At 37.4% G+C, this 20,170-nt stretch overlaps 1 protein-coding gene across 1 annotated transcript; it reads left to right on the top strand.

Moving 5' to 3' along the window:
- The first annotated feature begins 2,054 nt into the window (after positions 1-2,054).
- On the top strand, positions 2,055-19,561 carry LOC137935780 (V-type proton ATPase subunit a1-like). The gene is made up of 18 exons (XM_068780230.1): positions 2,055-2,368; positions 3,755-3,799; positions 5,248-5,370; positions 5,477-5,584; positions 5,967-6,080; positions 6,144-6,317; positions 7,555-7,692; positions 10,389-10,496; positions 10,619-10,726; positions 10,839-10,987; positions 12,079-12,232; positions 15,741-15,901; positions 17,284-17,490; positions 17,591-17,774; positions 17,872-17,955; positions 18,105-18,298; positions 18,391-18,450; positions 18,891-19,561. Exons 1-18 carry the CDS (start codon positions 2,228-2,230, stop codon positions 19,093-19,095), a joined length of 2,457 nt encoding a protein of 818 aa, XP_068636331.1. The 5' UTR covers positions 2,055-2,227; the 3' UTR covers positions 19,096-19,561.
- Positions 19,562-20,170: the final 609 nt, after the last annotated feature.

Below are 20,170 nucleotides of genomic sequence, written 5' to 3'. Positions count from 1 at the left end.
TTAGTAGGGGTGGCATCGAGCCGAGCCGAGCCCGAACCTGCCTATGTTCGAGCCGAGTTTGATTTAAATATTTCAAACTTTAGCTCGACCCCAAAATTGTTATCGAGCTCGAACCTAATAATTTTTACTGAGTTCGAGCCGAACTCGAGCTTCAACATTCATTTAAAACTTTTCAAAAAATACATGTCTTGAGTTCATGCTCTAACATACATTTAAAACTTTTCAAAAAATATATGTCAAATAAATTATATATAAAACTATGCATATAGGGGTGGTTCAGGATTGAATTTCAATAGTGGAGTAAAACGCACTAATATTAATTTTTTTTACTCCAAATGTTGTCTAACTTGTTTTGTAATTTTTGAATCTGGCCATAAATTTACTATGACCTCCTTAGTGCCCAGGAAAAACTATAAATATTTTTCCTATGATACATATTTCCAAAAAAACTTATAAATAAAATCCTATTACTATTAGTGACTTATTAGAAAATTACAAGAAATATTTTAAAATTTTCTTAGGAAAGTTAAATGGATCTCTTATTGCCTCTTCTAGGGAAATAAATAAAAATTAATAATCAATCTAATATATTACTATACTTATCGATAAATTTTTAATCAAATAAAATGTCAAACACAAAATTGCAATGAAAATTGCCTCATGCTAAAAGTATTACAACATCAACTGTCAAATACTTATTCAAAAATTTTCTATATGGTTTTTTACTCCATCTTGGCAGAAAAATCTTACTTAAAAAATTATATGATTTTTTTGTCAAATGCTTAGCCAATACTACCCAAAAAACCGATTTGTTAGGTAGAGGAAAGCCAAGTACTTAACCCAGACCACAAACTCTAAAACCCACCGTTCTCGGGTTATGTACCGCTGCCCTTCTGGATTCGAACGCGGAACATGGTGCTTGACTCTGATACTATGTCAAACGCCTAGCCAATACTACCCAAAAGACCGATTTGTTAGGTAACGAAAAACCAAGTACTTAACCCATACTCAAACTCTAACATTTTTAATAAGAATTTTTAATTAGAAAAATATTTATAAAAAAATGAGACACTAATAGTCTCTAAAAACTTATTTCAACCAAAATGTATTTTCAATTTCTTAAAGAGCCATGAGGAAGGAAAGTTTAAGGATTTTTTTTTTTCACTTTATGATCTCGCACGAGTGATTGTCGTGCAAAATCATCTTAGCTCGTGCGGGGGGGGGGGGGGGGGAGTTCTCCCCTAAACTTAGGTATCTGGTTATGGTTTTCCGCGGAGAGGGAAGGGGGTTACAGTGCTAGCCAGGACCTATCGCCGAGGATGACGGCTACGACGACGAAAGTGGCTGTGACGGAAACAAAGGTGAAGGCGAGGGGAGGAAGAAATTGAACGGACGGCCACAAAGGCGGCCGATGAGGAGCTGTCGACTGCGATAGAGGTGGCAACAACAGCTGACGGGAGGGGCTCGACGGTGACGAGGGGAGGAAGAATTCCCTCCCCCCCTCGTTCTCATTCGTGCTCCCATTCCTCTGCTCTCCCGCTCTCGATCCCGATCCGACTTAGCTTGTTAACGAGCTGGCTCACGAGTCGAATCTGGATTCAGTTGAGCACGGCTTGTTACTTTAAATGAGCCGATCCCAGATCTCGAACTCGGCTCGAGATACAAGGATACCGAAACGAACCGAGCCGGCACCGAGTCGAGCTCGAGTCACTCGCAAGATGGCTCGGTTCGAAGCTACCCCTAGGTCAGTGTACTATTTATATTACACTTCTAGGGAGTAGAATCGAAATTTGAATTTGTTAACTTTGATGTAGGCATCACATGGTTGGTCTATCGTATGTGTGAAATAAATAAGGGGCTGACCCTTGACGCTAAAGAAACAAAGTTTAGCAAACCGATGTTTTTGAGGTCAACTCTCGCGTGTCGGTCGGGTTGGTTCATGCGCAGAACGGACCCGCACCAGGCCCCATTGGAAATTCTTGGCCACTTTTGTAGGCTTGACGATACAAATCCGAGGGGAGTTCTTCATCAGCATTTGGTGCCTCATCTCTTGTTGTATTTTCCGCGGAGGCAAATTGCTCGTCGTTGTGAAAAAGTAACGGGAATTTTTCTCTCTCTCCGTAACAGTGGCTGTTGAGAAGCAGGAAAATTGAGATATCGGAAACAGAGGAACGGGACTTTTCTCAGATTTGGAAAAGGAGTTGGCTTGGCGTCCGGTTGATGGAAAATGCGGTCTTTCCGGGACTTGCCGGAGATGGATTTTCTTCGCTCGGAGAAGATGAGCTGCGTTCAGCTTATCATCCCCGCGGAGACTGCTCACAGAGCCATTACTTATCTCGGCGAACTTGGAATCATCCAATTCAAGGACGTAAGAATGCCATTTCTTAGATCTCTCGGCGAATTTTGCTGTCCCGTCTCTTTGGTTGTCGTCCTGATTTCTATTTGCTTACTTCGATGTTCTGGTGATTGAGATCTTGTTCTTTTTATGTTTTATTTGTTGATAATGATTTTTTCTTACGGCTCTTACCGCTTATCGGTTCGTTGTGGCGTGTGTATGTGAATTTTGATGAGATCTACAACGGGGAAGTAGTTCTATATATAAAACGTTCTGGTTTACATGAGCTGGAGGGGGTAGAAATGTAACTCTTGTTGTCTGCGTTCTAATTCCATTTATTAATTTGACATTTTTATCTATAAAAGTTTTTATCATGTCTTTTATGTTTGGTTCCAGCGCTTCCAATAACCATAGTTCCAAAAAGAAAAAAAGATTGGTAGCTAAGGTTGTCCATCAATCTGTTCTCTGCTGACCCGTGATAGGTTCCCTCTTTGCTGGGAACATCCAAACTATGATCAGGATGAACTCTGAAGTGAACCACGTTATACCATATTCCACACTGATGTATGTCAGGTTCCATTGTGTTGCCTAAATTTCAGTAGAAAATGTGCAGAAAACAAAATCTTGCAGACATGATTAAATGTACAAAGATCCTAAAATTTCAATACAGAAAAGAAATGAGTTGCATGGTCCTAATTGCTACTAATGCCCAAACTCAAATGTGATTTTTTTGAGGGGTTCATTCCTGTCTTCACAGTGCGATTTTTTTTTTTTTTTTGAGTCTCCTTCACGTCTTCATAGAGCTGGCATCCTTGAGTCAATTCACCAAGGAAACTGGGGCAGCAATACCTGGTTGTGATTTTTCTCAAAAAGAAAGAAAACAAAAAGCTGAGAGCAAAATTCTCACTATCCATAACATCTACTTGACTTGCTTCTTCATTGAATGATTGAATAGGAGGAGATGTCTAACTTATTGTGGGCAAACACATGTTGACCTTACTAATTCATTGGCCACAAAAAAGAAAGAAAAAAAAAAGATTTACTAGTATATGTTTGATATTGTGTATAAATTTACTGATGTTTCCACCAAATTACACTCCCGTAGGCTGGATATTTTTCAGGTATATATATTGTCATTTGCAAATAGTCGTGATTATCTTTGTACATGATCTTCCATTAATCTTGTTGGAGAGATCGATCTAGCCTCTCTTGGAAGTGCATTAACCAAGAAGTACACATTCACAAAAAGAAATAAAAAAACTTCCATACTCTAATTCAACTTGCAATTTCTTTCTTAAATAAAAATCTAAATGTAGTTTCTTGTATATAATTCATATCCAATATATCTGCATGCTTGATTTTTGTTTTTATCTTTTCTATTTTTTTACTTATCAGATGTCCTTGTTTGCACTTTGGCAGTTGAATGCTGATAAAAGCCCTTTTCAGCGAACATTTGTGAATCAGGTTTGGCTCTGGATCTTGTTCTTATTTAGTAGTAACCTGTGTATATTATCCTGACTTATATTCCATTTTATTCGGTATGACATCATCAAGGCAAATAATATTGATAACATAGTTATTCACAACAAAATATTTTCTTTGTAGTAAGGAATTATAATTTACAAGATTCCAGTTTTAGCTGTTATGCAAAAACTAGTATCGTATGATTTTTCTCAACTAGTGTTGCTAAAGTCAACATTAGAATATTAGTGCCATAGGTAGGGATGGTGCCAAACTGATTAAATAGGGAACTCCCCCTACCCTGCTCTTGCCTAACGTGGAGATGGTGAGCCATCACACTCTATAGAGTAGGGATGGGGTTAGGAGAAAGACCTGGGTTCAGGCGAGGTTCAGTGATAGCTTTCACTGGCAGAATGAGGATGAAGGTCTGTTTTTCTCCCATCTTTGTCTCCCTCACCTGTGTGAGAAAGATGGGGAGAGAGGGGAGTTGGGCCTTGCTTACTCCCCATGTTTGCCAGAGACCGGGGAGAGCCCCAGCGCCACCCGCTCCCCCCCCCCCTGTCCTCTCTCCTCTTTCCTGCATAAAGCGAGGAGGAAGGGTTGGGGAGCTCCACTTCCTCGCATTATTGGTTCATACAAAGAGGAGGATCTGTAGGCAGGAAGGGGAGGTGGTGGCCACTTTTCGTCTTGCAATTATGCCAGGTTGGCAGTGAGAAAATGGGCAGTGGTGGTGGCTACCTCTCCTCTCACAACTGTGCAGGACTGAAAAGGGAGGGCATGTAATGGGCTCATTAGGGGTTTATTTGTAATTTATATTCATTAGGGGTTTATTTGCAATTTCTATTCATTAGGGGTTTATTTGTAATTTCTATCCATTAGGGGTTTATTTGTAATTTGTTGAACTTATGGCCTTTGTAGGGAGGTAGAGAAAACATGCCAAAGGCCATAAGTTCAACAAATTACAAATAAACCCCTCATGAATAGAAATTACAAATAAACCCCTAATGAATTTAAATTGCAAATAAACCGTAATGAGTCCATAACAGGGCCTCCCATCGCCCTCTTCGTGTTGGGTGGGGATGAGATGATGGCTCAGGAACCTACCCTACTTTCTTCCCCCAACAATAGGATAGTTTGTAGGACTCAAGGTGGTCAAATGATTTTCAGTTGATTTTTTTGAGTTTTTTATTATTAGTTCTTATCATTAATATTTTTTTTGAATATTGATTGCTCACACACACTATGCCCAATACCTCTGGTTAGACTTGAATCCAAGACCTCACTACGGAAACCCATAGACTCCCCAATATGACCAATGAAAATTTGAATGAAGTTTCCAAAGAATATTTAAGTCAAGGGAGTTTTAATTGACAAAGTTTAACTTTGTGGAGTTTATTCTCCACATTCTGTTCCTATAGTTCACTTAGGATTTGCTGATAGCTAATTGACAGGTTAAACGATGTGCGGAGATGTCACGGAAGTTGCGCTTTTTCAAAGATCAAATCAGTAAGGCTGGGGTACTGTCTTCTGGCCATCCTCCTATGCAGAATAATATTGACTTGGAGGAACTAGAGGTGCATATTTTAATGTTATCTTTCTTTCTGGATAAAACCACTGTAGAGGCAATGCTAATAAGGACCTCCACTTGTACTCCGTCCCTCTCTTCCCCTTCTCTCCCAGTCCCAACTTGCAGAACATGAAACTGAGCTTCTTGAAATGAATGCAAATAGTGAGAAGCTGCGGCAAACTTATAATGAACTTCTGGAATTCAAGTTGGTAGTGCAGAAGGTACTCCTGTGATTTCTCTGCTTCATTCACTTCTTTTGTCACGTGTATACTTTCTTTTTATAAAGAAAGAATTTTTTTTATGTGATGAAGCTCCCAGTTTGCTAATAGTGCTCTTTGGATAAGTTGACTTGCCAGCGCTTCATGTCCTTGATCTGGGAATTGTTTCCTTCTTTCAGATATTCTTGTTCGGTCATAATGTGCATCTTACTTTCTAATTGTTGAACACATCTCAATATATAAGCTCAAGTCATTATATTTACAAATATTTTCTTTTCAGATGTATTTTCAACAGTTTTTCTGTTCTGTTTGTCTCCACTAGATTTGGTTCCATCTTTCCTATTTATATGGACTTTGTTGCGCCTTCACTTACATTTGATTCCAGGCAGGTGGCTTCCTTGTTTCAGCTCAGAGCCACACATCTGCAGAGGAGACAGAATTAGATGAAAATATTTATGCCAAAGAAGACTATGGGGAGAATGCATGTTTACTTGAAAAGGTATTCCTTTTTTCATTTTCTCTTTCTTTAAAATCATCTATTAAAACATGTAATGAATGACAGGAAATGCAACCTCAACCTCCAAGTACGGCTGGGCTGAGATTTATTAGTGGAATAATATGTAAACCAAACGCTTTAAGATTTGAAAGAATGCTTTTTCGTGCTACAAGGGGTAATATGCTCTTCAAACAGTCACCCGCGGATGTGAAAGTGATGGACACAGTATCTACTGAAATGGTTTGTTGTCTTCTATTTCTTTATGAATTCTTGCTGTGATCTTAGAATCAAAAGTCTAAAGACTGCTGTACCTACAAATATTGAAATTTTTTCTTCTGAGCTAACTATAGAGTAGGTTAGTCTTTCTTGCTAATTTTGGAGGTCTTTTTACTTTCATTTTCCCTCTTCTTTTCATGCTTGGCTCCTGTGACCCCCTTATTCACTGGGGAGAAAAATTAGTTGTATTATTTGGAAAATAAGACTTGTGAAATTATCTGGGGAAAAGTAAAAAGAGGGTGCAAAAACCTTTGAGACAAGAGCTTGATAAAAAAGGGATAATTTATTATGTTCTTTGGTGGGTCAGCTAGTTGTTGCCGTCATTTCATCCATTTATTATTGTTAGGTAAGGCAATTTGAGTTCAGTGCTGACCTCCTCAGATTCTAAGAATGAGGTGGTTTGCTTTTGGTGGTAGCTCAATGGGTAACCCACCTGTGGAAGATGGCTGGTCACAGCATGGATAGTGGGATCCTTCTTGTATACTCTTGTGTAAATTTGGAGCGATAAATTCTGCTTTGTCAGACTTAGAACTGGTGTGAGAGGACTCCATGATCATCAAGAGTGGGATTTGTGGAACAACTTTTCTGCCATGGTGTGTCCTAATATTCTTTGAAGAGATTGCAAGAATTAGCTCCATACTTCATGTTTGTGGGGGAAAGAGCCCATTATGTGGCTGATTTCTTGGTAAAGAGTGGAGTTACCTGGCAATGGCTGGTGGTCAGATTTTTCTCTCCTTTGATCAAGTTTAGGCTTTACTGGTCTGTTGTATACACTGTGTATTTTCTTTCCTTTTGTACGAGCTGTTTCTTTTGGGCTTCATTGTACCAAGAGTGAGTGTCTTGGTATTGGGTACTTTATTGTGACTCTTAAAATTGGATATGTAATTGATTGATACTTATCGTGTGTTAGACTGTTGTGTCCTGTCTCGGGGAAAATTATGAGAAAGATAAATGCAAGACATTTCAGTATCATATCAGCACCTCTAAATCTGAGACTTATCAAGCAAGACATTAGACATTAGCTGATAGGTTCACCCTTGCCTTGTACATAGTCACCCTTTGGGTTCTCTTATACATTTTTACCTCTCTTTATATCATATCCATATTTTCAAGAAAAAAAAGTTCGCATAATTTTGGTGGCCTTTTCTAAGACTAACTTCATCATCCTCTTGCATATTGTAACAAATTTGTGTTTTTGCAGGTTGAAAAAACGATATTTGTGGTTTTCTTTTCAGGGGAGCAGGCCAGATCTAAAATACTGAAAATATGTGAAGCATTTGGTGCAAATTGCTACCCTGTTCCTGAAGACATTACTAAACAGAGGCAAATAACTCGAGAGGTACAGAGGATACACTTTTTATTCCTTCAGGTATAACATTTCATATGAGGAGAAGTGGTGTTTTAAAACCATAAGTGGACAGTGATCTGGTGCAATGGCCTTGTTTTATCAGCCAGTTCAACCGGATATTGAGTCTACTTGTTTAAACTAGACATCTGGTTAAAGCATATTCATTCTCGACATCTTGTTTAAATGTATTCATCTATGTTAAAGTTAGGTCCAATTCCATTCTAAAATAACTAGTTAAAGTTAGAACGTCTCTTCCCAAGTAATAAGCACAATATTTTTTTGATCCTGGATTTACATAAGACTATTCTAATACTCCTTGCATCTGCGGGCGTTTTTTTCTTGGGTGGAGGCCTGCATATAAGTACCTACTCTAAGTCGAAGTTCATCCTGTAGTGAATAGTGAAAGTTTGAAGGCTTCTTCACAAATAATAAACATAGGATTTTTTAATCCTATATCTATGTGAGACTATTCTAAATAGCCAAAAAAAAAAACGAAGTAAAGTCAAGAACCTTGGTGAGGACACCCCTCATGTGCCACCAATTACACGAGTCTATACTCGAAGACATCGGACTATGACAAGACCCATCACGCTGTGGTTGGGGAGTGAGGCATTTAGGACAAATTAATTGTTATTTTATTTATTTATAATTTTTATTGTTTTTAGAAGTAATTGTTTTATTTGTCCAGGGGCGTTTTGTTGTCAGGGGTATTTTGGTCATTTTGAAACGTCCTAGGGTTTTGGATCCCTATTTAAACCCTTGATGTTTGGAAATCAGATTGAATGAATGAAAGTTGAAATTTTTTCTCACTGTTCTATTCTTCTTCTCCCTCCCAGCTCTCGGCCCTCTAATTCCCTTTTCTTCTTCTTCTCTCTCTCTTCCTCCTTCCTCCTCTTCTCCCTCTACTTTCTCCACTCTCCCTCACTGCAGCGTCACACACACTGCTCATCCTGCGTCAAACCTCCACACTCAAAAGTGCTCAAATTGTTATTTTATAAGTGATGGAGAAGATGGAAACAAGATTGTCTGCCTGGAAGGGGAAAACTTTATCCAAAGCGGGGAAGACTCACTGTAATAAAGTCTTCCCTTTTGGGGTTTCCTGCCTATCACCTCTCCTTACTTTACTGTTCAGCTCAACACCCCTGCTTCTCTGCTAGTGCTTGGAATTCAACGGAGCTCTGGACTGACCTCTGGCTTGACAACAAACCCTGTGTGAGGGAGTCCCAAGGCTCTTCACCATTTCAAGCAATCCAAACCAACTCGTTGCTGATGCGGTTGACGGGCAGATTTCAAATTCTGGAACTGTAACTGCTTGGAACTTGCAATTCAGATGGAACCTGCATGAGACCGATGAGCTTTGTACTCCTTTCTCCAACCTCAGTTGCCACATTTTCAGGCCTGCAGTCAGTGACTCTCTTATCTGGATCCCCACCCCGTCAGGGAAGTATGTGGTCAGAAGTGGGTGTGTTCCAATTCATGAGCCAACTCTGCGCCATCCTGCAGCTTTGGCTTGGTTGTTTGAGGTACCCCCAAGGTGAAATTCTTTGCCTGGAGTGCCATGAGAAGCAAAATTCTCATGTTTGATGATCTCAGAAAAGGGGGATTGCATTGGGTTCTACCTTATATGCCCTCTGCAACTCCATGGAGGATGGTGGATCATCTGCTGATACATTGCAATGCAGCCCGAAGCCTATGGAGACTCACTCCATGAGTTTTTTCAACTTTCAGTGTGTGCTCCCAACTTCTCTGATGCGCAGATCCAACAACTTTTGACCTTGAGCCTGCCTCGCCTAGGCAAATTGCTCTAGAAAGCATGTCTGGCTTTCATTCCATTGTCTATCTGGAACAATGGAACAAAAGACACTTTAACAGCAAGACTTCTTCTACTCAGCAGCTGATTGAAGATGCTGCTCAACAAATCATTGCTTGAGCGTGCACAAAACCTACCTTTGAAGGTGTCTCTGGTGATCTCCTAAGAAATGACTGGCGGCTTTTGTCCAGTATGTCTGGATTGAACTGTTCAAACACCTCCTAATGGTCTCCACCCTCAGGTAATATAAAGCCTAACTTTGGTGGATGTTTGGAGGGTAATCCTCATCCTGCAGGATTTGGAGGTGTTTTTGGAAGATCAAGTGGTTGTGTACGTTTATCCTTCTCTGGTCCATTGGGGAACTCTTGACTCCAATTCAGTAGAGATCATTGGTGTTCTTCATAGGCTACGAATCTACCACCTGTACTTTACTGAGCCATTGGAAATTGAAGGAGATTCTCCAAGTCTTACAAGCCCCCATGACGTCAGCTTCGGAGTTTCTTTGAGATTATAAATTAGCTTCCGATGATGTCTATAAATGGTCTCATGTTCAACGATGTGCAAATGGTTTCACAGACAAACTTGCTGAAAAGGGTGCAAATCAGCAATCTCTCATTGTCATGATCTCCCCCTCTTATGTGGCTTGCCTTTGGCCTTTAATGAAATCATCATTTTTCAAAAATAAAAAAAGAAGTTATTTAGTAGTATGGGGCAGTCAAAACAATATATAGCTCCAGTCTTCAATTTCAGGTGATTATGGAAAAATTAGAAAACTTGTCAGAATTCTGAGATGTATCGGCAACATGTTTTTAATTTACTTTGATATTGCAAACTTCTCTTCCATTTTAGTTATAGGTTTGAGTTAATTTGGGCACAGGTCGTATCTCGTCTTTCTGAATTGGATGCCACTTTGGATGCTGGGCTTCGTCACAGAAATCAGGCACTTTCGTCCATTGGTTTTCATTTGCAACAGTGGACTCTTATGGTATGTCAACTGTATGAGAAAGATCTGGTCACATTTAATCAATGGAGGAATGGTAGATTGCTGTATTTTGTTTTTTCCTTGACAAGAAGGGATTGTATTAAATTGTTATGTTCTTATTACAGGTAAGAAGAGAGAAAGCTGTCTATGATAAATTAAATATGCTCAATTTTGATGTCACAAAAAAATGTCTAGTTGGGGAAGGCTGGTGCCCTTTTTCTGCCAAGCCTCAGGTACCAACGTGGACAATTGTAGTTTCTGCATTGTATATTTATCCTCATGTTTCCATAGAGAATAACTATCTTTAATAGGTCAAGTAACTAACACTATTTGTTGGTGTAACAGATTCAGGAAGCACTACAACGTGCGACATTTGATAGCAATTCACAAGTTGGAACAATATTTCATGTAATGGATGCTTTTGAGTCTCCTCCAACTTATTTCAGAACTAATCGGTTGACAAATGCATATCAGGAGATCGTTGATGCATATGGGTTTGTCTCTGGGCTTGTACATTATATAAGGGCTGACGGCTTTGTGCTTTGTTTCTGTGCTACATATGATTTTTTTAATCTTTCAAGAAGGGACATACTTTTGTGTCTAATGATTCTCTTTTTAGCTTCTGCTTTGATTCTCAGAAACTATTCTTCCTCAGGTTCCATATGTAGAGCTAGATATCAGCATTTGTTTAGTTTCTGCCCATTAAATGTTAGAAATATTTTTTAAAGAACAATGTCAAACAAAATTTGTTTAAAGAAAAGAGTACCAAGTCAATTGGATATTGATATCATTATATAATAAAATGAATACAATCTGATTCTACTAACTGGGCCTTTCGTGAGATGCTTATTCCACTATGGCCGAATTGCATGGCCTTCTTAATGGCCTTATCTTATAGAAGAGATGTTTCTCTTCCGGTGATTTTTGAGAGGGATTCCAAAGTTTTTTTCCTGGGTGAGGGGTGGCAGGTATTCCTTGTAGCTTTGACCAGCTGTTTCTACATGTTGAGTTTGCATCTATCTCTTGAGGTAATTTGGTCTCATGTCCTACAATCGGCAAATTCCATGGCAGATTATTTTGTGAAGATAGGGAATTCTCAGCCTAGTCTTGTTGTAAATTTCTTAGTTGATTATTAAATTTGGCTTCAGCCTTGCAAACTTCTGTTTGTTTCTTACTAAAGTTTTTGCCATTAAAAAAACACTAAGCTTGTGTTTCTATAATTTCTCATGACTCGTGAGAAATTTTCCTGTAGCAACTATCTTTGGCCAAAGCCCAAATCTTTACTTCAGTGCATGTTTTTCAGGATCATGTATACAATGCTTCAAGCGATGAAATTTTGCTACGATAAAGGTGTAGGCATTTTTCTTTAATGGCAGATGCAGCCTTCTGTCCTGATAGCTTGTCATGAGCTATTATAGTGAAATTTAGTTGAAGCTGCAGAATAACTGTTCTTTTTTTCTCTGAATATTCAATAATTCTTGTGATCACTTTATTGTTGAAAAAAACTTCTGAATAAGCCTGATTTGCTATATTCTATTTGGATCTATATGGTGCACAATTCTTATAGTACAAGTTTGTGATGCAGTGTGGCTAGGTATCAAGAAGCAAATCCAGCTGTTTACTCCATTATCACATTTCCTTTTCTTTTTGCTGTGATGTTTGGGGATTGGGGCCATGGGATATGTTTGTTACTGGGGGCATTTTTATTGATTGGGCGTGAGAAAAAACTGGGATCGCAGGTATGGTTTAATCAAGTTCCACTGTTTCAATTTGAAAAAGAGCTCAAAGTTGGAATAGATATTGATGATTTGAATTATCTAATTGTTTTTGTTGAAACCTAGGATTCCATAATGTATAATCATAGCAGAAGAGGATTAAAGGGTGAGAAGAAGAAGAGTTGTGTAGAGAAGGTTTTAGGAGGAGAAGAGGAAGAGTGACAAATTTGGAGAAAAGAGGAGGCAGAATAGGGTAATGGGTTTAGTCCAAACCCTCCTCCTTAAGCTCTATTTATAAATGATAAAAATATCAATATTATAATTATACCCTTTACCCTAGTAAGACTGAAGAAGAGACAAAAAACATAAACTAATTACATCAATGACACTCTAAATACATCATATCTTCCAACACTCCAAGCTGGGAGGTAATGGCAGTGATGAATCTCATCCATCACGGTGTCCCAAGGATGAGTACGAAACCGGGCACAAGCTCTCAAAGGGTAGAAATGGGTGATAAAACATAAGCTGAAACCAACTTCAAATGATTTCGAACTAATACAAGTGGGTAATGCTTGTCATACACAAGATGGGGATAAAAAAACCCAAGGGTACCAATAAAAAGTCTCAATGGACTATCTAAATTTGGAACCTCCCAACAATCTTTCATTGTTTGGGACGGTTGCCCCCCTTTTGTAATCTTGCTCTTTTGAGCTTTTTAATATAGCTCAACAAAAAAAAAGTCTCAATGGACTTAAAACACCCATATATATATAAAAGGCACCAACTAAAGCAACTCTCCAAAAGGGTTGGCCAAAGGGGTAAGTGAGAGTCAAATAAAGGATGGTAGAAGGAAGGCTGCCAAATAATAAAAGGGTAATGGGGGATCAATAAAAAAATAAGATGAAGAAGTTAGGGCCATCATGTGCTTTAGTTTTTGAAGTAATTCAAATTCTTCATCATATGAATCAATGCCGACAATAGTCAGTAAATAATGAACCCAAGGCAAGCAATCGAGGAGTTCTTCTTCAATAATAATCTCAATCAAAAAGACATTATAGTTGTTGCTGTAATGAGCCAATGCCCAAATAACATATACCAAATATGTTGTTATATAGCAGCGAATAACCGGTAAATAGTAAAAGTCCTTCAGATTAATAAGGACACATGAGATAATCTATAACAAGTTCATCCTTGAATAAGGAAGATGTGTACCAAATAATAAGCTGGAACCAAGTAATAAACTGCCAATAAGTTGAACCAAGTGTTAATCTTCTCAAAAAAAAAAAAAAAAAAAAAAAAACTGTATGCTGCTAGTTCCGAGAGCTACAAGGTCTTCTAAAAAACAGAGAAGAGTGAATAAAACAGTAATGGATGTTGCTTCTAGCCTTACTGCATCAGTGATTAATGCAAACACCAAACCAAGAGCTAACCATATTAGACCAACTAATCAACAGCCAATGACATAAGTGTTTTGTTTCTGAATATAGTCCACATTTAGAGATGTAATTACAGAATGAAACCGATTCTGAAAGACAAGATAAAAAAATCGAGGCAAAGCTTGAGGCTAGACCAGTTATAGCTTGAAAAGATTTCACGAATGATAGGCTGAGCGAGGCTGGTCATTTCATAAGGGGATAAGTACCTTGAGTGCTACTCCAACATGCTGTTAATATGCTACAAGGATTTCTCATAACCAAAGAAGAAACACACGTTTTGGATCTGATCCTATATCAAAATCTCCATACATAGATACTTCTGTAATTTCCATTAACTATTTTTTTTTGGGGAAATTGCCATAATTCAAAATAGGAACACTTCTACTCTTTGACAAATAAATCAAGGAAATTTTATGAAAGGGTAGATCATGAGATACTTTCCTGATATTGTTGATCAATAACAACAACTCAAAAGTGAAGCAAAAAATTCGGATCCTCGCATGCAACAGATCATGACCTTTGATTCTTCTAATGCGAATATCTCCTTAAATATAGATCAGATTGGCATTAAATTTTCTCCTTCTAAAACTAGACTTAAATACCTTTCATCCAAATATAATTTCTCTTCATAAAATATACTTCTTTTGAGATAAATAATCTGATAGATTTCGGACTCTGTAATCTGGCCGAACTGAGTACTCTGTTTTGGCCAGCATGACCATTGACTCTTTCAAGATTGGTATTTCCATCTAAAAAAATCAAATTGAGAATTGTTTGAATGGGTAAGAAAATAGACTTTCAGATATTTCTTTTGATATATAATTCTCTATATAAAGTCTCGTTATTAATGGCATAAAATGGCTCAAAAGTTGAAGCTTTCAGCTGCTTGACCTTTGTTGCTTCAGATGTCGATTTCTCTTTCTAGAAAAATCTGATTTCAACAATTCTTTTTGAGTTGGAAACTAGACTTAAATATATTTCCAACGGTATATAATTTGCTATATGAAACATACTGTAAGAGGGTTAAAAATCTAAGGAAAAACATGAATCAGGAAAGAAGACTAAAGGAAAAATGAGAAACTCTTTTTTTTTTTTTTCTTCTTCTTCCTCCCCTTCTTCTCCATCTTCTTCTCCTTTTTCATCTCATATATTTACCTGCTCTGATACAATGTTGAAACTTAGGATTTCATGATGTATAATCACAGTAGAAGAGGATTACAGGGTGAGAAAAAAAAAAGTTGTGGAGAATAGGTTTTAGGAGGAGAAGAGGAAGAGTGATGAATTTGGAAAAAAGAGGAGGAAGAATAAGGTAATGGGCTTAGTCCAAACACTCCCCTTTAAACTCTATTTAAAAATGATAAAAATACCAATATTACAATTATACCCTTCACCTTAGTAAGAGTGAAGAAGAGACAGAAAAAATAGACTAATTAGACTCTAATTACATCATATTTTCCAACAATTTTTCATTTTGATAGGACATTTAGGTGATCCCTCTCTCCGACGGTGGTTTTTTTAGCTTTTTACTAGATGCAGCTACTATGGACTTTGATATGTACATGCTTGGTGCCTTACAAACTGGAGGAATAACTAATAATTACTTCTGAAGAGGAATATTTTTGGAAATTTGAATCGCCATTTGGTCTAAATAAGATTTTAGCAATTACCAAATCATGAAAGCCAAAGAAGTTGACTTTCGCGAGACAAAATGGCTCTACATACAGCCACATTGCCAGGTTTATGAGAAGGTTATCTTCGTTAATAAGAAAAGTTCCTAAACATTCCTCAAGATGCATTTTCACTGTCACATCACTATAAAATTTGCATTGATATTTTTAAAGAGTTTATGGTAAAGCTTCCTACAGGTTGTTGCAGGGGTTTCTAAATGTTTTTTGGACATTCTTTAAGTTTCCCTAGATGGCATAAGGCAGTTTTCATTTGCTTCCTGTACTCTTCTCAGATCATATTCCCACAAAAATATGTGCTTCCAGTTACTATTGTTTATAGTGACATACGCTCAAAGTTTTAAGTTCATTCAAAAATCTCAGTGAAGATGGTTTAATGTGTCAATATTGTGTGCACTTTCCTTTCAGAAACTTGGAAGTTTTATGGAGATGGCCTTTGGTGGACGCTATGTAATCCTTTTGATGGCCATATTTTCAATCTATTGTGGCTTGATTTACAACGAGTTCTTTTCTGTCCCATTTCATATATTTGGTCCTTCTGCTTATAGATGTCGAGATCCTACTTGCAGGTAAATTTTTTTAGAATGATGAGAATTTCATTATGAAAGAAAAAAAGGTTACTGTTTTTAGTTGGATACTTTGGTCCGTTGTTTTAGAAATACGTGAAGCATAAATGCAGAGCCTTGTTGTACTGAACTCAGAATTTCAATTTGGCCTGATACTTGCAATTATGGTAGAATTTATTTTATTTAATGTTACTTTAACACAAACTTCTGTAGGAAACTTTATATGATACTACTTTAGGTTCAAAGAATCATGGGAAAAATATTTGAACTTTCAACTATCCATGCATGCTATAAACTAACCTTTTTGACCTTCTATTAATATTTTGTTGTTTAAAGATGTACTGCTTGTTGTTTTATTGACTTGATCGATCAATACTGTTCTGTGTGAAGGTCATTAAATATGTGCTTGCGGACAGCTGCAAGTATCCATCTTCATGATTCATTTTACAACTGTTAGTAAGAGAATAGATATGATGATTCCATGATTCTATTTCAATATTGGAAAGTCACTCTTCTGAATAAAGTATAATTATGTGCTTCTCTCTCTCTCTCTCTTACGTGTTCGCGCACACACACACACTGGTATGGAGACATTCTTGAATAAGTGGAGAACATGAGCTAGATATGTTTCCTGTAAGTTTGACATTACACGAAACAAACTATTGTACTGGGGTCTCAATGTTTTCAAGAAAGAATTTAGACATTCTTCGAGTATGTGGGGAACATGAGCTCGATGGGTTGCTCTATGATTTGAAACTTTTAGTCTAAGATTTCATGGAACAAATTATTGTACCAATGATAGGAGCCTCAATTTTTCCAAGATAAAATTTTCTATTGAAAATTTCTTAACATCATTTGTTGGAAAGGAGAACCAGCAAAGGAAACTAATTCTGTTTAGTGGAATAGTAGAATTGTGGTTTGTCTGGTGATGGTGTTTTGACTTCTCTCTCTCTTTCTCTCTCTCTCTCTCTCTCTCTTCATATACGCATGTACTCTCATACGCTTGAAGACATTCTCTCCAATAAGTGAAAACATGAGATCTCAAGATGATTTCCTTCAGTTAGGAACTATTTAAGTAAGATTTTCATGAAGCAAATTATTGTTCTTATGATTTAGGTCCCATTGTTTTCAAGATTGAATGTTCTTTGAAATTTCGTAGCATCATTAGTTGTGAAAGAGAACCAGCAAAGGGAAACTAACCGTGATGCAAATTCTAGCACAATGCTTTTCATTAAAGAAAAAAAAGAGTCTTAACAGAACTGGCTTGTCTGCTGTTTATCTATTGATGATGTCTTGATTTGTTTCCTCCAAGTGTAGTACATTGTCAGTAATTGATACTGGTACATATGTTCTAAACATGAGCTTATTAAATGTTCTTTGCTCAGTGATGCTCACACGGTTGGTCTAGTCAAAGTCCAGGAACCATACCCATTTGGAGTGGATCCAAGCTGGCGTGGAAGCCGCTCTGAATTGCCATTCCTGAATTCCCTCAAAATGAAGATGTCCATTTTGTTTGGTGTAGCTCAGATGAACTTAGGAATTATGTTGAGCTATTTCAATGCAAAAATTTTCGGGAGCAGTTTGGACATAAGGTGGCTTTCAGTTGTTTTCTGTAATTCTTCTCTTATAGGCAGTATTCTTCTAAATCAGAATGGGTAAATAATATCAAATTACATGTTCTTTGTTTTTCAGGTACCAGTTTGTGCCGCAGATGATCTTTCTTAATAGTCTTTTTGGTTATCTTGCACTTCTAATTGTCATCAAGTGGTGCACTGGGTCCCAAGCTGATCTATACCATGTCATGATTTATATGTTCTTGAGTCCCACTGATGATCTTGGTGAGAATCAGTTATTCTGGGGACAAAGACCTTTCCAGGTTAAGTTTCTAACTTTATTTAATATTTATTACTCTTTTTTGTATATTCTCTGTAGGATTTTGTTTGGTTGATTTTACACCATCTCCTCTTTTGCAGATTATATTGTTACTTTTGGCTATTGTTGCAGTTCCTTGGATGCTTTTCCCGAAGCCTTTCATTTTGAGGAAACTTCACTCTGAGGTAGATTAGAATTTGGATATTCCTCAAACTTTTCATATCTTGCTAACTTACTTTAAAAGTGAATTACTTAAGAGCTCTGGATGCCCCCATGCTATTCTTTTTCAAAATTAGCATATCTGAATTCTATTAATTTCCATCTGTGGTACTAGAGATTTCAAGGTCGTACTTATGGTATACTTGGAACCTCTGAGGGAGATCTTGATATTGAGCCTGACTCTGCACGGCAAAAGCATGAGGAGTTCAATTTCGGTGAAGTGTTTGTCCATCAAATGATACATTCTATTGAATTTGTCTTGGGTGCTGTCTCAAATACTGCATCATATCTGCGACTATGGGCTTTGAGGCATGTCTTACTCTTCCAAACTAATTTGGATATTATTTGAATCTTTTTTCTTTTAAAGCTTGTTTTTCACTATCTTTTTCTTAACTGTGCAGCTTGGCTCACTCAGAGTTGTCAACCGTTTTCTATGAGAAGCTACTACTCCTTGCTTGGGGGTGGGTAATGTTCTTTAGCTTTTGGTAGATAATTTTTTCCCAAAACTGCTGCATGTGGTCGTCCTTATCTTACTGCAACCAGAATTGAGCCTGGACTGGTCTTCTAAACCTCCTTTCTGCTTCTTCTGATTGTGTAGCTTTCCTTCCATTTGGGTTGATTCTGTTGGTAGTTACAAAAAATAGGATTGATTCTTTAGATACTGCTTCTTCAAAATTTTAGATTGTCTCTGCTGCTTTTTTTAGCAAGTGCTGTGGGTTCAAAAACAAAAATGATCATTTTGTCTTTCTGATATGTTCATTGGTTCATATTTACGTGGGCCAATGTTTTAACAGTTAGGCCTTTGTACACGAAGAAGATCCTAAAGCATAACCTGATATGAACTCTTGACTACTCCCTGCCTCAAGTTGGTGGTTGACAATTATTTGATCATGACCAACAGGTACAATAACATTGTAATTCGGATAGTGGGGCTCACAGTTTTTGCCTTTGCCACTGCTTTCGTATTGTTGATGATGGAATCCCTCAGTGCCCTTCTTCATGCCTTGCGTCTCCACTGGGTTGAGTTCCAAAACAAGTTCTACCATGGAGACGGCTACAAATTCATACCCTTCTCCTTTTCTTTGCTCACAGATGAGGATGATTGATAGAGTCTTGACATTATGGTCATCATAACAATTTTGTTCAACTGGAGTGTATTAAATCAGCACCAAACATACAACCTGATGGAAGTCGTCTCCCTGCCGCTGTTTTATTTACACGATCTTGGATACGGACAGTTTCAGAAATCCATTAACTCAGATTTTTTCGAAGCTCTGCATGAGAATGCTGCTCTGGGAAATTTCAACAGCTGAAATTTGTAAATTCGCTTACTATGGCAGCCGTTGTTGTAATGTAAAGGAGGAAGGTTCATGGTTTCCTTTGAGAGTCAGATTAGAGATCCTACTCTCATAACATACAGAAAGAATGTCGATTTTGCCAGAAAATGGTTCTCATATTTTTGAATTACAAGGGTACATCGCCTTTTCATATCAATTTGTATACTACTTGAATAACAATGAAGGGAAGGATTAATTTTTTCAATGTCAATATAGTTCTTCAGAGGTAACGTTTTTTGTGGAAAATGATATGGTGGATTAGATAATTCAATGGTGCTAGGAAGGTCCTTCGGAAGAGCTTTCACATCATGCCCCTGTTGGATATTTCCCTCATTCTAACGGTTAAATTCTTTTACTGGTTCAGAAGGGCTGATATGTCTTGGATTTTAGAGGTGACAATATAAATATACATTTAAGTATCATCACAGTTTGTGTAATTAGTTTTTAGTCTGAAATTGATTGATACAGTTCAACATAAGTATCATCAGAGAACAATGATTTTAAGTGTTTTAGGGCTTAGGGTTTAAGGTTTAAGGTTTAGGGTTTAGGGCTTATTAATTTGTTCACACTAATTTCTGTTGTTTTTTAGGGAAAGTAATGACCATTCCTTTAAACAATCTTGACCCATCAAGACAATCTTCCTATCGGCTTGGTTGTTTCAATGGTTACCTAAACGTACTTGAAGTTAGTACAGAAAACACATTATAGATAGCTATAGATAGCTTGGAAGAACAAATATGTAAGGAAAAAAAAAATTACTAAAGAAGAGGTTGAAATGTCTAAAGAAAGGTCCTTTTTTGACAAAGAGGTACGACAAAAGCAATGAACTCTTTCATCTGAATTA

The sequence above is a fragment of the Aristolochia californica genome, unplaced genomic scaffold, assembly GCF_029961685.1.
Source record: "Aristolochia californica isolate CCGP_79_NKW_82.1479 unplaced genomic scaffold, dmAriCali1.0.hap1 SCAF_10, whole genome shotgun sequence".
Classification (NCBI taxonomy): Eukaryota; Viridiplantae; Streptophyta; class Magnoliopsida; order Piperales; family Aristolochiaceae; genus Aristolochia; species Aristolochia californica.
The sequence above is the reverse complement of the archived record's forward strand: the minus strand, read 5'-3'. Positions and strand labels throughout refer to the sequence as shown.